The sequence below is a fragment of the Canis lupus genome, chromosome 12 (assembly GCF_048164855.1).
Source record: "Canis lupus baileyi chromosome 12, mCanLup2.hap1, whole genome shotgun sequence".
Taxonomy (NCBI): Eukaryota; Metazoa; Chordata; class Mammalia; order Carnivora; family Canidae; genus Canis; species Canis lupus.
Window position 1 is genome coordinate 12806507 of NC_132849.1, and position 15103 is coordinate 12821609.

Sequence of the window (15103 nt, forward strand, 5' to 3'; positions counted from 1 at the left end):
CGAGTCCCACATCAGGCTCCCTGCATGGAGCCTGCTTCTCTCCCTCTGCCTGTGTCTCTGCCTCTCTCTCTCTCTGTGTCTATGAATAAGTAAATAAAATTTTAAAAAAATAGAAGCAGATAGCAGAATGATCCCTGAAGAAGCTTCAGCTCTTTTGGTTTTGGTGGTAAGACACCTTAGCTGCTGGGTAATCTGTCAGGTGTAAGTAGTCAGCCTAGGAATGGGGTTTGCTGATACCTGTGGACTTTAATTTATTCTTCTCTCTCATTGGAACTTCTTTCATGCCTCAAATTTCTGAAATCCAGCCTTGTCTGAAAATTTTTATGGCAAATAAGAGTATTTCTCTGATGTATTTTTCATTCCTGGTGTACTTTTGGTTGGGTTTCTTTTGCAGTGTTCGTTTCATTTTGCTTCTACATTTCTTAAAATTGCATATATACTGAATTGAGTGCTTTGCTCTTTCCTTTGCCTTCATCTTTGTAGATATTTTATCTTCCAAATTCCTTAATATTACTTTAATGGAGATTTGAGATGAGATATAGATGAATTTTTGTTATAACTGTGATGCCTACTTGCTAGATTGAAGTACTTTTAAGAATCTGAGAATCAGTTTATTGGGTTTAAAAAGACAAAGATTTTTTTTAAATTTTATATATTTATTCATAGAGAGAGAGAGAGAGAGAGGCAGAGACACAGGCAGAAGGAGAAGCAGGCTCCATGCAGCGAGTGCGATGTGGGACTTGATCTCGGGACTCCAGGATCACGCCCTGGGCCAAAGGCAGGTGCCAAACCTTGAGCCATCCAGGCGTCCCCAGAAAGACAAAGATGTACATGAAATTATTCACTTACACGGGTAGGGTATGATGGATACTCTAAAAGATTTTATGTATTTATTTGAGAGAGATAGAGCATGAGAGAGAACAAGCATAGCAGAGGGAGAGGGACAAGCTGACTCCGTGCACAGCAGGGAGCCTGACTCAGATCTCTGTCCCAGGACCCTGAGATCATGACCTGAGCGAAGGCAGAGGCTTAACCAACTGAGCCACCCAGGAGCCCCATGGATACTTTTATAATATTGTTTCTTGCTTAGAACAGAATGTCTCTCCATCTTTTGTATCCTTCAACAAAAATATTCCTTTGTTAAATGCTGCCAATTTCTTAACTTTTTCAATATCTTACATATGCTTATGTATGTGTGAACATTTTTCTATCTTTTATAGCCCTTTTTTTTCATTTGTGAACTTTGTACTTACTGTTGTTTTTGCATACTGTTTCTTCTTTTCCTAGCCAAGTTTGGAGTCACCCTCAGGCTCAGTGATATATTGGAAGGATTGATTATTCTCATGGTTGCATTTTGTTTCAAGGAGAGAAAAGGTGCATGGTATGAAGTCCAGGAGAAAATAAGCACAAGCTTCAAGATGTCTCCTTTCAGTGTAGTTGCTCAAGGAGATGCTTGGTTTTAGAGTAACTATGTCTGACAATATGCAGGAGTGTTGCCAATCAGGAAAGCTTGTCTGGGCCTCCGTGTCTAGGGTTTTGATTGGTGAATGGTCACATAGGGGTGCCTCCTCCGTAGAACTCACACTACCTGCTGAGTCTCCATCCACCTTTAGAGGTCAAACTTAATACAGCATGGCCCAAGGCCTCAGGCATACAACAGTCTTATCAGGCAGAATATTCTGAGAGTTAGAGGTCATGTCATAGGAGCTATTTGAGGGCCAGTGTTGGAGATAGGCCTTCCTTAGGAATGTACAGGATTTGAAGAACCAAGGTCAGCAAAATAAACTTGCCTGCACACTAGTAAACGAATGTTAATTTTTCAAGACCAGTGTTTAAGTGTGACCTCTTCAGTGAAAGCTTAATTTATTGTGAGACGTTAGTTGCTCCCGTAGTTTTGCTCCTACAATTACTTACACTTACTTCCTTGTTTTATTGTACTCTTCTTTTATTTTTTTGTACTCTGTGTTTCTTTGGAAGGTTTCTAACTCAGTGCCAACTCAAATGAATAAATATTTATATCCCTTTTCCTCCTTTCTCTTTCCAATACTGTTTCTTCTTTTGACTTGAAAAGTTACTTTTAGAGACGCCTGGGGGCTCAGCGGTTGAGCATCTGCCTCTGGCTCAGAGCGTGATCCTGGGGTCCTGGGATCGAATCCTGCATTGGGCTCCCTGTGGGGAGCCTGCTTCTCCCTCTGCCTGTGTCTCTGCATCTCTCTCTCTCTCTGTCTTTCATGAATAAAGTAAAATCTGAAAAAAAAATTACGTATTTCTGTTGAGCAGGATCTTTATATGCACTTTATATTATAAAAACTACATTTTGTTTTCAGATATATAACTTTTAGTTTATTTTAACAGTATATATGTCTACTGAGAGATTGATGTTCCTACTTATCTATCATCTATTTGAGAGAGTGAGCGTGTGTACCTGTGAGCAGGGGTCAGGTGGTGGTGGGGCAGAGGGAAAGGAAGGGAGAATCTCAAGCACCACCCCCAGCTTGGAGCCAGATCATGACCTGAGTGGAAACCAAGAGTCATATTCATATGCTCAGTGGATTGAGCCACCCAGGTGCCCCCTGAAATTCCTACTTTTAGAGTAACACTGTGTCTAAGTTTCTGTTTTCCATTGGAACTACTTCTTCAGGTTCTGTAATTTGTATACTTAACAATTCTTGGGATTCTGTTTATATTCTAATCTACGTATACATATGATGCTTTCTATAGTTGTACATGGTATAAACTATATATATTACATTCTAATCTTGAACCCTTTCTTGAAAGTAAGGATTGTGTCATTTTTACTATATCCGTTGTTTTATGGCTGACAGTAGTTTGTTGTGTTGAGTGCATTGCTGTTTTTTCGTTTTTAACTTTAACTTACATAGGTTTGTTTCTTCTGATAGATGCTAGAACACTAAGAGGTTTAGGCACATGTGATCTTTCATCCCACATGAAAGTGAGTTCAAGTAGTTCTGAACCAATTCAGAATTTTTAAGATGATAGATTTTGTTATTTCTGTTGCTGCTGTAACAAAATTGCCATTGACTGGGTGGCTTAAAATAACACACATTCACTATTGCCAGTTTTACTGGGCTATAGTCACAATGTCTGCTGGAGTCAAAGTGTAGTCTCATTTGATTCCTTCTAGAGGCTCTGAAAAGGAGAAAACCCATTTCCTTGTCTTTTTAGTTTACAGTGGCCACTTGTATTTCTTGTCTTACTGCTTCATCCCCAAAGTATATGACTCCAATCTCTGCTTCCATTGTTAGCCATCTTTCCCTTTTCTATAGTCTAATCTTCCTCAGCCTCCCTCTTGAAAGATGACATATAGGGTCCTCCCCAAATAATCCAGGACAGCATGTTCCCATCTCAACAGCCTTAATTTAATCATACCCGAGAGGTTGCCTTTGCTGTATAAAGTGACTCTGACAGGTTCCAGAGATTAAGATCTGGATATCTTTGGAAGCCATTATCTGACTAACACATTGTAATAAAGCACTTTTAGATTTTTTTTTTTTTTTTGTATAAATGCTTGTTTTCTCTTTCTAAATAGGGTATCATTCCCCCCTCCCCAATGGAATAACTCAGTGGATTTATTTTACTCAACTCTTAATGTTCATTTCTTTGGTCTTGTCTGTGACATATGAATGAATGCTTTTCATAGGGGCATAATGCACAGTTTCCTTATTTTTTCTTGAGGAATATTTAATGTTGTTGTTTTGTGTTGTAGTTGGTGTAATACGGTGCCCAGTATGCCGCCAAGAATGCAGACAGATAGACCTTGTGGATAATTATTTTGTGAAAGATACATCTGAAGCTCCTAGCAGTTCTGATGAGAAATCAGAACAGGTATGCTTCTTATTAGTTTTTCTTTATATTCTTATCTTGATATTGAAATGTAAATAATCTATTTGGATAGTTACATAATTTAGAGTAGTTCAGATATAATTCTATTTTTCCAGTTGAAAATAAGGATCTTAATTCTTTTTTATACTCTCGTAACTGATTAGATGAAAAGTTATTACTTAAAAATTCAAATCTTATATATGGTTTTTGTGTTACAAAACTTAGATTTTTACTTACTTGAATTTTTGATATGGAAGGAAAAGGTTTTTATTGAAGATAAGTGGATAACAAAATTTTATTCTAGTCATTTAGTATATTTGAGAGCAGGTCAGAAAGTTTTTATTTTGTGGATTTATATTTTGTAAATTTGATGTAGATTAGTATTTGTTTCCTCTTTTAGGTATGTACTAGTTGTGAAGACAATGCAAGTGCAGTTGGCTTTTGTGTAGAATGTGGAGAGTGGCTATGTAAGACATGTATTGAAGCACATCAAAGAGTAAAATTCACTAAAGATCACTTGATCAGGAAGAAAGAAGATGTCTCAGGTAAGATAGAAGCAGTTTTAATGATTAATATACTATTAATCTCCTTTACCTCACAGCATTTCTATTTATTCTTTATATGCTTTGGACATCAATATTAATAAGAATTTAGAAAGTTAGATAAAAATTTTTAGTTTAAAACTATATGTTTTATTTTACTGCAGAATCTGTTGGAGCATCTGGTCAGCGCCCTGTTTTCTGCCCTGTACACAAACAAGAACAATTGAAACTTTTCTGTGAAACATGTGATAGATTGACATGTAGAGACTGTCAGCTATTGGAACACAAAGAACATAGGTACAGAAGTCATAATCGCTTAACACAAAATATTATTAAGATGTTTTATAAAATTATTAAATTAATTCATAATTTTGTTTGCTAGCATTTTCTCATTTTCATATATTTTATTTCTTAAAGCAAGATGTTTTTCATGAACTATTTAATGGTTTCCACATTCAAATCTAATTGTCTTATGAAAATTTGTTAAAAATGTATCATTACATTTGGTTTTGCGAAAGGAATTGTATTAATTTATTTGCTGTGCCTCTGGTTCAAATAAGCTTTTTTCAAGTATTCTGTGGTATTTAGGCTCTGGGCTGTAACCTGAAAAGGTAATATTCCTGTGAATATGGCTGATACACATTTTAACATCAAAGCATAAATATACTGGTTTCATGTTAGATATAAATCTCGTTTTTCTGCAAACTGCGTAAATAAGCAAGCAGAATTACTAATTTTGTAAGACCTAGCTTTCTATTCTAACCCTGTTATACACTCAGAATTCAGTAGTTTTCGCTTATTAACTAGTCTGTTACATTAGAACTATTCTGGAAACATACTGAAATTTCTAGTCAGGAGTATAATAGTCTTCTAGCAAAATTCCCAGTTTCTATTAAGTTGTATTGTAGTTTAAAAGATGCTCTTGCTTACCCATAGTTCTGCCTTTTCTCAAGTGTTCTTATGACACTTCTGCTGATTTGATGGAATAGGTTTTATGAATCTCCTGCCCAAAAAAAGGGTAGGTTAAGTAGGATTAATCACATTTAAATGTGTTTAACTATAGAGTGTCTTAGTGCTTTTAATTCCTTAAGTTCATTGGAATTCCTTAGAATCCTCTTAAAGAGGGAATACATTAGCCCTAATAGCTAACAATTATTGTAGTTTGGGCGAGGTACTTTTTTGAATGCTGCATGTTTGTTTAATTCACACCAACTATCCAAGAAGTGTTATTTTAAAAAGGTGAGGGAGCCTACTTGCAGAAAGCTTCAGTAAATCTGTATAGGTTCTCACCTTAAGTAGTAGAGCCTGGGTTTGAACACAAGCAGTTGGATCTATTTTAAACCCATATGCTTATTTTCTTCCATATGGCATATGGATACAGACACAGGATATGGAATCTCTCAAACTTGACCAAATAAAATTAATGGTGTTTGTTCTTTTTTACTGTACTATAGAACATTTGTTTAGAATTGCTGCTTTAAACTTTTGTAACTTTAATTTGTCCCCGAATGTTTTTGTTTTTGTTTTTGTTTTCCCGAATGTTTAATCTTACCTGCAAGTTGGCTAATATTTCGCTTCATGTGACTAATCTTATGGATGCCTTCTCCTCAGGGCCAGATTTTACCATTGATTGTTTTTGTAATAATCTCAAGACAGATTGCCATTCTTACAGCTGTAGGTCAGATCTTTGAGCCCTTGGGTTACTTATGCTTTTTAAATTATTGGTGAGAAGCAAAAAGAGAAGGAAGATGGCATCCTTTTTCCCATGAAAGAATAGCTTCAACTGTTCTTCCCTCAGAGGTTAGCCCTGCCTGATCCTTCTTTTTTCCTCACCATTTCCTTTACCACTTGGTTTTAAGTTTTAATCCTCTCTCGATTAAAGAGATGATTTTATATTTTATATTGTATATTTTTTCCAGGATAGACTCTTGTAGAACTCATGTCATTGCACTTTATTTATTTGAAAGAGAGAGAGAGCATGTGCGTGCGTGTGCACACACACTCCCCAGTGCAAGGGGTGAGGGGGTTGGGCAGAGGAAGGAGGGGGAGATGGAATCTCAGGCAGGCTCTATGCCCAGCCCAGAACAGAGCCCGATGTGGGATTCAATCTCATGACCCTGAGTTGAAGTCAAGAGTTGGGCGCTAACAGACTGAGCCACTCAGGTCCCCCTGTCATTGCACTTTGAAACCCTAGGTTTGGGCAGCCCCGGTGGCCCAGTGGTTTAGCGCTGCCTGCAGCCTAGGGCGTGATCCTGGAGACCCTGGATCGAGTCCCACGTCAGGCTCTCTGCATGGTGCCTGCTTCTCCCTCTGCCTGTGTCTCTGCCTCTCTCTCTCAATAAATAAATAAATAATCTTAAAAAAATAAAATAAAACCCTAGGTTCCTCTTACTACAGCACACTTAGAGTTGGTCTTCTTGCTTTGAGTTTTACCTTGTCAAATTAATTCTGTCCACATTGCTGTCAGGGTTATTTTGCTAAAATGGAGTCCTTCCTCACCCTTCACTCCCTTTTTAAAACACCTTTCAGTGGTTCCCCTGTAGCTGAAGTTTCAGGTGTTCCATATAGCATACATTATTGAGTCATAGTGGAGTCTTCTCTCTTCATCATCTGTACAAAGTTAGCAAACAACTCACAAGACTACCCTCATTTCTTCCTTCTTTCTTTTTTTTTTTTTTAAGATTTTATTTATTTATTCATGAAAGACACAGAGAGGCAGAGACACAGGCAGAGGGAAAAGCAGGCTCCACGCAGGAAGCCTGATGTGGGACTCGATCCCAGGACCCCGGGATCTCGACCTGAGCCAAGGGCAGATGCTCAACCAACTGAGCCACCCAGGCGCCCCTCTTCCTTCTTTCAAAGATTATATTCATAAGCGAGAGGGAGAGAGAGCAAGTACAAGTAGAAGGAGGGGCAGAGGGAGAAACAGATTCCCCATTGAGCAGGAAGCCCAATGTGACACTTAATTCCAGGACCCCAGGATCATGACCTGAGCCGAAGGCAGATGCTTAACTGACTAAGCACCCAGGTGCCCCGACTACACTCATTTCTGACATCAACTGCAGAGCTCAGTAAAAACCCTATTTGGAAAGCAGCATGTTCAGCTCATTGAGCTCATTGATATGATTTGTTATCGTCTTCAGTTGGAGTAATGATTTCTAAATAGGATGCTGTTCACCTTGGAACTGTTAATCCACAAACTAGTTTTCGTTCTCTTCCCTTCTCTTCCCACTTTCTTTCCCTGCTCCCTTCCCTTCCCCTTCCCCCTTCCCTTCCTCCTTCCCTTCCTTTCCCTCTTCCCTTCCCTTTTCTCTTCGATGTATTAGTTTATTCAGTTTTGAAGTATAGTTGACAACCAAGCAGCTCTCTTTTTTTGTTCTTAGAGAGCTGTTCATAGGGTACATATGATTCTAGGATTCAGCAGCTCCTTAAGTGGTTTTAAAGTCATCATTAGGGGAAAAGAGGCTGTTTGCTCATAAATACAATAAATAACTCTGCATCGTGCTGGTCACATGTTCCTGAACAAACCATTTCTATTTTATGTGGAACTCCTCTGGGCACTGCCTTTCTTACTAGGATGTTCCTCTATTGCTCAATACATTGTGTATGTTTCACATTGTAGAGTTATATTATGTCCTTTAGTCATAGAGTCAGTCTTAATGCCCAAGAGCAAGTTAGTAATTTTCTCTCAAATGGCGTATATTTTAGCATGGTATCCAGAAATTTTCTGGTCCAAAACCCTAATGCTGCTGACTGGTACTCATTGGCTTTTTGCCATAAATTTTATTCTACATAAGTTTGTGTTGCTCAAAGTCCCCAAGTCAGATCTTTGTATTGTAGGAGCCCAAGAGCATGGGGAAACAGACTGCTTTTTGCAGTTAAGATATGGCCTGCCTTTGTTCAGGATCCCATTCAAATACAGCCTTCTTTTGGGTAGTTGTATTGATTGATGCTACTAGTATTCCCATATGTGGAGTATGTGTCCTTCACAATTCAAATATACCACCAAACGTTGGGCTTTTCTTGTTCAGTTTTAGGGATAGATGGCAAAAACAATTTATTTTTCTTTACTTGTGGAATGTTAAGGGTGGCACCTGCCTAGGTTATTCCTAAGAATTTCACTTGTTTGGGCAGGTCCTTGGACCTGGTGGATTTATCAACATGTTCTTCTGGTCATAGGTGTCCTTGTTGCACTTAAGTCAGTTGTACCTTTATCTTTAGTTTGTGATATTGTCATGGTATCATCAAGATCTTGTATCCTTTCTAGTCTCATACTAGTAACCTGGTGAATTTAAGTAATCCTTTGGCAACAGAGTAAATGTAAATTGTTGATCCTTCCATGTGAAGGAAAATTGTTGTTGGCTTTTTCGTGGGGGGAAATCAAGGCAGAAAAAAACATTTGCAGGGTCAGTCACTGAGTATCACTCTTATAGCCTGCTATATATATTTTTCTACTATTGAAATAAAATCAGGGACTGCTGATATTATGGGGGCACTACTTTATTCAAGCTTTATAGTCTACTGTTAGGTTTGATGAGCCATACACTTTTTCATAGGCTACATATACTTTGTTACTGTTCAGAGAATTCATTGGTACCAGTAGTCTGTCTTACAGCTTGTCATTAAAGTGATAATCTCTTTATCCACCAGGTATCATATACTGTCTCAAATTAATTTTTGTGGGTTCAGTTTCAGTGGTTCCTGTCTTAGCATATCTAATCAATACTGGCCCTTTTTTGGGGGGATTAATACTGGCCTTAAGGTGAATTTATATGCCTTCTGTTTTACAATAGCAGTTTGACATAATATCTATTATCTATCCCAATAATTCAGTTAAGGAAAGGGGAAGTAACCACTTCACAGAAAGTTTGTTCAGGCATTCTAACTTTAATCCAAATTAAAAAAATTTTTTTTCTTTTATTGGAGTTCAAGTTGCCTTTATTAATTAATTAATTAATTATTTTATTCATTCATTCATTCATTCATTCATTCATGAGAGACAGAGAGAGAGGCAGAGACACAAGCAGAGGGAGAAGCAGGCTCCATACAGGGAGCCTGATGCGGGACTTGATCCCAGGACTCCAGGATCACACCCTGGGCCAATGGCAGGTGCTAAACCGCTGAGCCACCCAGGGATCCCTATTCCAAATTTTTACCTTAATCCTACAACTATTGTGTCTCTTCCGAATCCAACTGTAGCTCCCCAGTAGGATTTCAACAGATTTTAGAATTATAGTGCATTGGGCTCTCATGTTGAGGAGTTAAAGAAATGTCTTTTATCTACTCCCTGGCTATTTTACACACACACAAGCGCATATTACCTTGATTCTCCAGTTGGGTGTTGAACCAGAATACCCTGGCCTCTCTTTCAGTATTCAGTGTGATTAATTTATTGGACAGTAACCCTTGGTAATTCCAGGTCAGGTTTTTCAGGTCTTCTTTGTCCTCTGGCTTTTAAAATTTCTCTGAACTGGTATAAATACAGCAGAGTTCTTTAGGGCCCTTTAATTTTGCGGAGCAGCAGTGATTCTTATTGGTCCATCCAACTTCTAATCATACTACATTAAGATACTTGTTTCAACCCCATCAATATCTGCTTTATTCATTCTCATTTTTTTACGTAGCCATCTGAAGATTTCCATCCTGCTGTGTTAAATACCTTGACTCTCCCCTTTGTTTTCCTATTTTCACTCGAATCTCTAATTTTCTCAGCATCTATAAACCACATATTGGGAATCTGAGAAAATAAATCTAATAAGACTTCTCAGATCATTGCTAAATATTGTAGCAGTAAGGTTGCATGGGGTGCCCATGTAGAAGTGTGCCCCTTAATCACAGTACTTACTATAATCTCAGTAAGAGGATGCTCGGCAGGTGAATATCCTGATCTTCATAATGCAAGTCTAGCATGGCTTGCATAAAGAAGCACATTAGCCACTGCTTCTGGGGAATCCACATTTATAGGAGAACAGTTCTCTTCCTCTATTTTAGGGTCAGCAAACTTTATGGGATCATTTATCTGGTCCACTGGGTTAGCTATCCCCTTGGGAATGACCTCCTGTGTGTCTGAATTATGTATATCCATCTGTGGTTGTTCACTAGTGAGTTGTGGGTCCTGCATCAGCTCAGACATTGCTCTTCTATTTTGCACCATTCAAAACCAGTGATCTGCCTTTAGGTAATCACTCTCACAATATTTTAGTAAAGGTTTTTCTTTTAGAAGCATCGATCTACAAGTGAAATATTCCTTTTTATTAGTTTCTTGGTTTTGTCTTTTCCTAAACCTGGAGTACATTCTGTGACTAGAGTTCATGAGGATTCTTTTTTCCCACCATACTTTTTCCCTTTGGAGTGGCCCTGAGGCTAGCAGTGGCCATAGTTCATAGCTGAAACCTAAGCTTTGCCCAGTGTTAGTATCTGTCCCAACACTGTTCATTTTAGCTACTTCAGAATCAAGAACCAAAAGATTGGAAAAAAAAAAAAAAAAAAAAACCAAAACCAAAGGATTGTATAATTGTTTCTTATTGGCTTGCATTTCCTTATTTATCCAGGGAGTCAACTCCTGGGGAGTTGCATCTACCTTTCTAAATTCCATTGATAACTTACCTCTAGTAACTTCAGCTATAGTTCGTACCATGAGTGATGAGGTAGTTATCCAGGAATCAGAGGTTCATAAACCCTTGTCCTGTCTTCCTTCCTCTTCCCAAACCTCATGTTTCAGTGAGTCAGGATCATTCTAGTGAATCCCATTTCTGATACCAATTATGAATCTAGAGAACAATGCATAAGTGCCCTCTCACATTTGATACCAAGTGCAGAATTTGAGGAGCATCCAGATCATTCCTTTTTTTTTGAGAGAGAGACAGAGAGAGGAGGGACAGAGGGAAGGAGAGAGAGAGAGAGAGAGAGAGAGAGAGAATATCCCAAGAAGTCTCCCAAGAAGTTTCCATGCTCATTGTGGAGCCTAGTGTAGGGTTCTGTCTCATGACCCTGAGATCACGACCTGAGCTGAAATCAAGAGTCAAATGCTTAGCCAACTGAGCTGCGCAGATGCCCTCCCCCAAACCACCCTTCTGACATTCATTGTAAGTTGAGGATTTCCTGAGGCTACATGAGATTCAATAATTTGCTGGAATTGTTAGATAATTTGCTAGAACTCACTGAGAACTATCATACTGGAAGGATAGTGAAAGGATAGAGATTAAAATCATACAAGGGAAAGATGCATGGTACAGAGTCTAGGAGTGTTCCAAATGTTGAGGTTCCAGTTATCTTCTTTCAGTGGAATCTTGGACATAATTAACTCCTACCAGCAATGATGTATGGCAGTATGCAGAGAATATTGTAAACCAAGGGGGATCATCTGATGCCCCCCCCTCACCAATAGCTATGAAAGTTGTATAGCTGAGTTTATTTTCTTTTTCTTTTTTCTTTTCTCTAGCCTGGCCAGAGATTTGAGTCTTCTATTGGGTGTCTAGAATCTTTATTGGAGCTCTGTCATATAGAACATTGCTCACTGGTGATGTGACTGACCTGTCTCTAGCCCTTCCCTGAGGTTGAGCTGATACCGTGTGACCAAAATCTCCCACTATACACCATGTCATTCTCATGTAGCTCAAGATGCCAGGTAAACACAGGTACTTTGATCAGGCAGTACATTTCAGTACTCTCAGTAGTTAAGACAAAAGCCAGACTTTCCTATTTGTGAAGGTTATACTTATTACAGCGTTTGTCAACTCCTCCTTGTGCTCTTATAGTAGCAAATCCTGTTGTAAACTCTCTGCTTCTATAAATGCAGGCAACATTTTCTGCTTCATCTTCCCCACTCCTTTTCCCTACCTGGACTTTAAGGTCTTTTAGGACTGGTTCTTCAGGGGTCTCAATTTCCTGTATGCTTATTGATCAAGTCAGCTTTCCCTTCTCTCCTTGAGTCAGTTATCTGATTATGATAATTTACATTTTCTTGGAAAATTATCTACTCATTAGAAATTTTAAGAACATATTTGGTGAGAATTAAATGGCATTAAGATTTTACAAAAATCAAAAAAAAAAAAAAAGATTTTACAAAAATCCGTGGTTATATCTGTTTGTAATGTTGTATATAGCTTAGTTTATTTCTGTTTTCCTTATTAGCCTTGGCCATAGATTTGAGTCTTTTATTGGTTATTTGAGTGATTGAAGTCACTTATTCTGTTCTTTAAAAGTGTTCTAATTCTCATGGTTCTATCTTTATTCTTTCCTTAGTTCAATTTTGTTATACTTTTCTTAGATTCTTATATTGAATCTTAAGTTATCAAAAAGATTTAGTTTCATTCTGTAATTGCTATTGACTTACACAGTTTAAAATTGTAGTTTTGTTTCCTCCACGCTAAATATTATAGTGATAAAGATGAACTCTAATGTGTGTGTGTCTGTATTTTTTTTTTTTAAAGATTTCTGTATTTTAGAGCAAGCCTGTGGATAAGTAGGGGAGGGACAGAGAGAGAATCCCAAGCAGACTCCCCACTAAACATGGAGCCTTATATGGGGCTCAGTCTCATGACCCTGAAATCATCACCTGAGCCCAAAATCACAAGTGAAATGCTTAACCGACTGAGCCACCCAGGTCTCCCTAAATGAATCTTTATTAGTCACAAGTCACTACAGTAGTACATCTTTTTTTTTTTAAGATTTTATTTTTTTATTCATGAGAGACACAGAAACAGAGAAACAGAGAGAGAGAGAGAGAGAGAGGCAGAGACACAGGCAGAGGGAGAAGCCGGCTCCATGCTGGGAGCGTGATGTGGGACTTGATCCCAGGTCTCCAGGATCAGGCCCTGGGCTGAAGGCGGCGCTAAACCGCTGAGCCACCTGGGCTGCTGGGTAGTACATATTTCTGATTGACATAGCCACCCACATGAAAGAGACCAAGACACTGAATAAAAGGGCTGCAAAGGCATAAGATAGGAACAAAAGGAAATGTAAAGTCAAAATGATGACATCCTGAAAGGTACTGGATTCTATAGGATAGAATCTTTGTAAAAAGAATTCATTAAAAAAAAAAAAAAAGAGCTCTTAGTAGCATGATAGCTAAAATAAAAAATTAACAGGTTTGGTAGATAAATTTTAGTTAGTATCCTAGAAAATACAGCAAAAAGAGAAAAGACAGATAAGAAAATTACAAGATATCCAGCAGCCAGCCAATACAAATTACAGAAAAAGAAATGATCAAATAATACAGGAAACACTCCTAAGAACCTAGAGTTGCCAGTCTGAAATGACCTGTTTAGTACCAAATACATTGATTGTAAAAAGGGACCCACAAAAAAAGTGTATGTCACCATAGAATGACAGTATGCAGTGGATTAAAGTGAAGATCAGCAAAGTTTCCAAAGTAGGCAACGTGTAATGAAATGGGAATCTAAATAGGATCGATCTTTAAAAGTGGCAATACAAGGAGATAAACGAAAGTGGTGAAACAGTGATTTCAAAAGTTGGGAGCTGAGAGGGAAAGGATTTACCATAGGTTTCTATAGGTAAATTTATTTTTCAAGATTTTTTTATTTTTAAGTAATCTACACTCAATATAGGGCTCAAACTCACAACCTCAAGGTCAAGAGTGGCATGCTCTACTAACTGAGCCAGCCAGTTGCCCATTCCACAGCTGAATTATTAATGTGAGAATGAGAGGTAGACATTTTTCAGCATACAAGGATTCAGAAACTGCCTCTCATGCACCTCTTTCTGGAGTGCTGTTAGTGTGATCCACAAAAATGTTAGTAAACCAAGAACGTGAATGGTGAATTGTGAATATTGGAATGTCCAGAATGACATCTATATAGTAGTTAGTTTAACTGAAGCATGGAGACTGAGGATATGTCCAGGGAAAAAATGAAAAAGTGGAACTACTTCTAATATATTTGGTATTGTTAGGTCATTTAAAAAATAATATTCACAAATTTTTGACACATCTGGTGAAAAATGAGATTTATTAGGAATTGGTAAATTGAAAGTTAAGCAGAGGGGAACCGAGGGCACTCATTAATTTAAAAAACTTTAACAAAAAAAGAAATTATTCTTAAAAAAAAAAAAGAAATTATTCTTATTATACTCCTTGGCTTGTCCTTGGGCAGAGTATTTACATGGTCATTTATTCAGCAAATAATTGTATGCCTACTGAGTGCTAGCCGTGGTATATTTCAGTGAAAAAAATTAAACTCATTGCCTGCAAGGACCTAATTTTTCATAAGACTCAGACAAATAAGTAATATATCAAATGTTGATTGTTATATAGAAAAATAAAGCTGAGAAGTCGAGACAGGATATGTGGACATGTGGATGTTTTTATTTTATTTTATTTAAGTTTTAAAAAAGATTTTATTTATTCATGAGAGACACAGTAGGAGGGAGAAGCAGGGAGAAGCAGACCCCATGCAGGAAGCCCGACCTGGGACTCTCTCCCAGGTCTCCAGGATCACGTCCTGGGCTGAAGGCGGCACTAAACCGCTGAGCCACCCAGGCTGCCCTATGTTTTTATTTTAAGTAGGATGATTTCAAAAGGCTTCCATGATGAAGTTGGCTTTGAGTAGAGACTGAAGGAAGAATGGGAGCAGCTCTACTTAAACTTGGCCCAAGGGAGCATGTTTTAGATAGAGAAAGCAACTGGCAAGGGCCAGAGATAGTAGCATCCTTGATTTCTCTGAGGCTCCATAGTCTGAATGGAATGAACAAGAGGAAGA

General features: G+C 38.0%; 1 protein-coding gene across 2 annotated transcripts in view; it reads left to right on the plus strand.

The window, feature by feature from the left end:
• The window catches only part of TRIM33 (tripartite motif containing 33), a 116807-nt gene that overhangs the window by 49049 nt on the left and 52655 nt on the right, over positions 1-15103 (plus strand). For both annotated transcript variants that reach the window (XM_072769703.1, XM_072769704.1), the window contains exons 2-4: positions 3728-3846; positions 4244-4388; positions 4550-4682. In XM_072769703.1, the coding sequence (XP_072625804.1) occupies positions 3728-3846; positions 4244-4388; positions 4550-4682 (397 nt within the window). The remainder of the gene's footprint in view (positions 1-3727; positions 3847-4243; positions 4389-4549; positions 4683-15103) is intronic.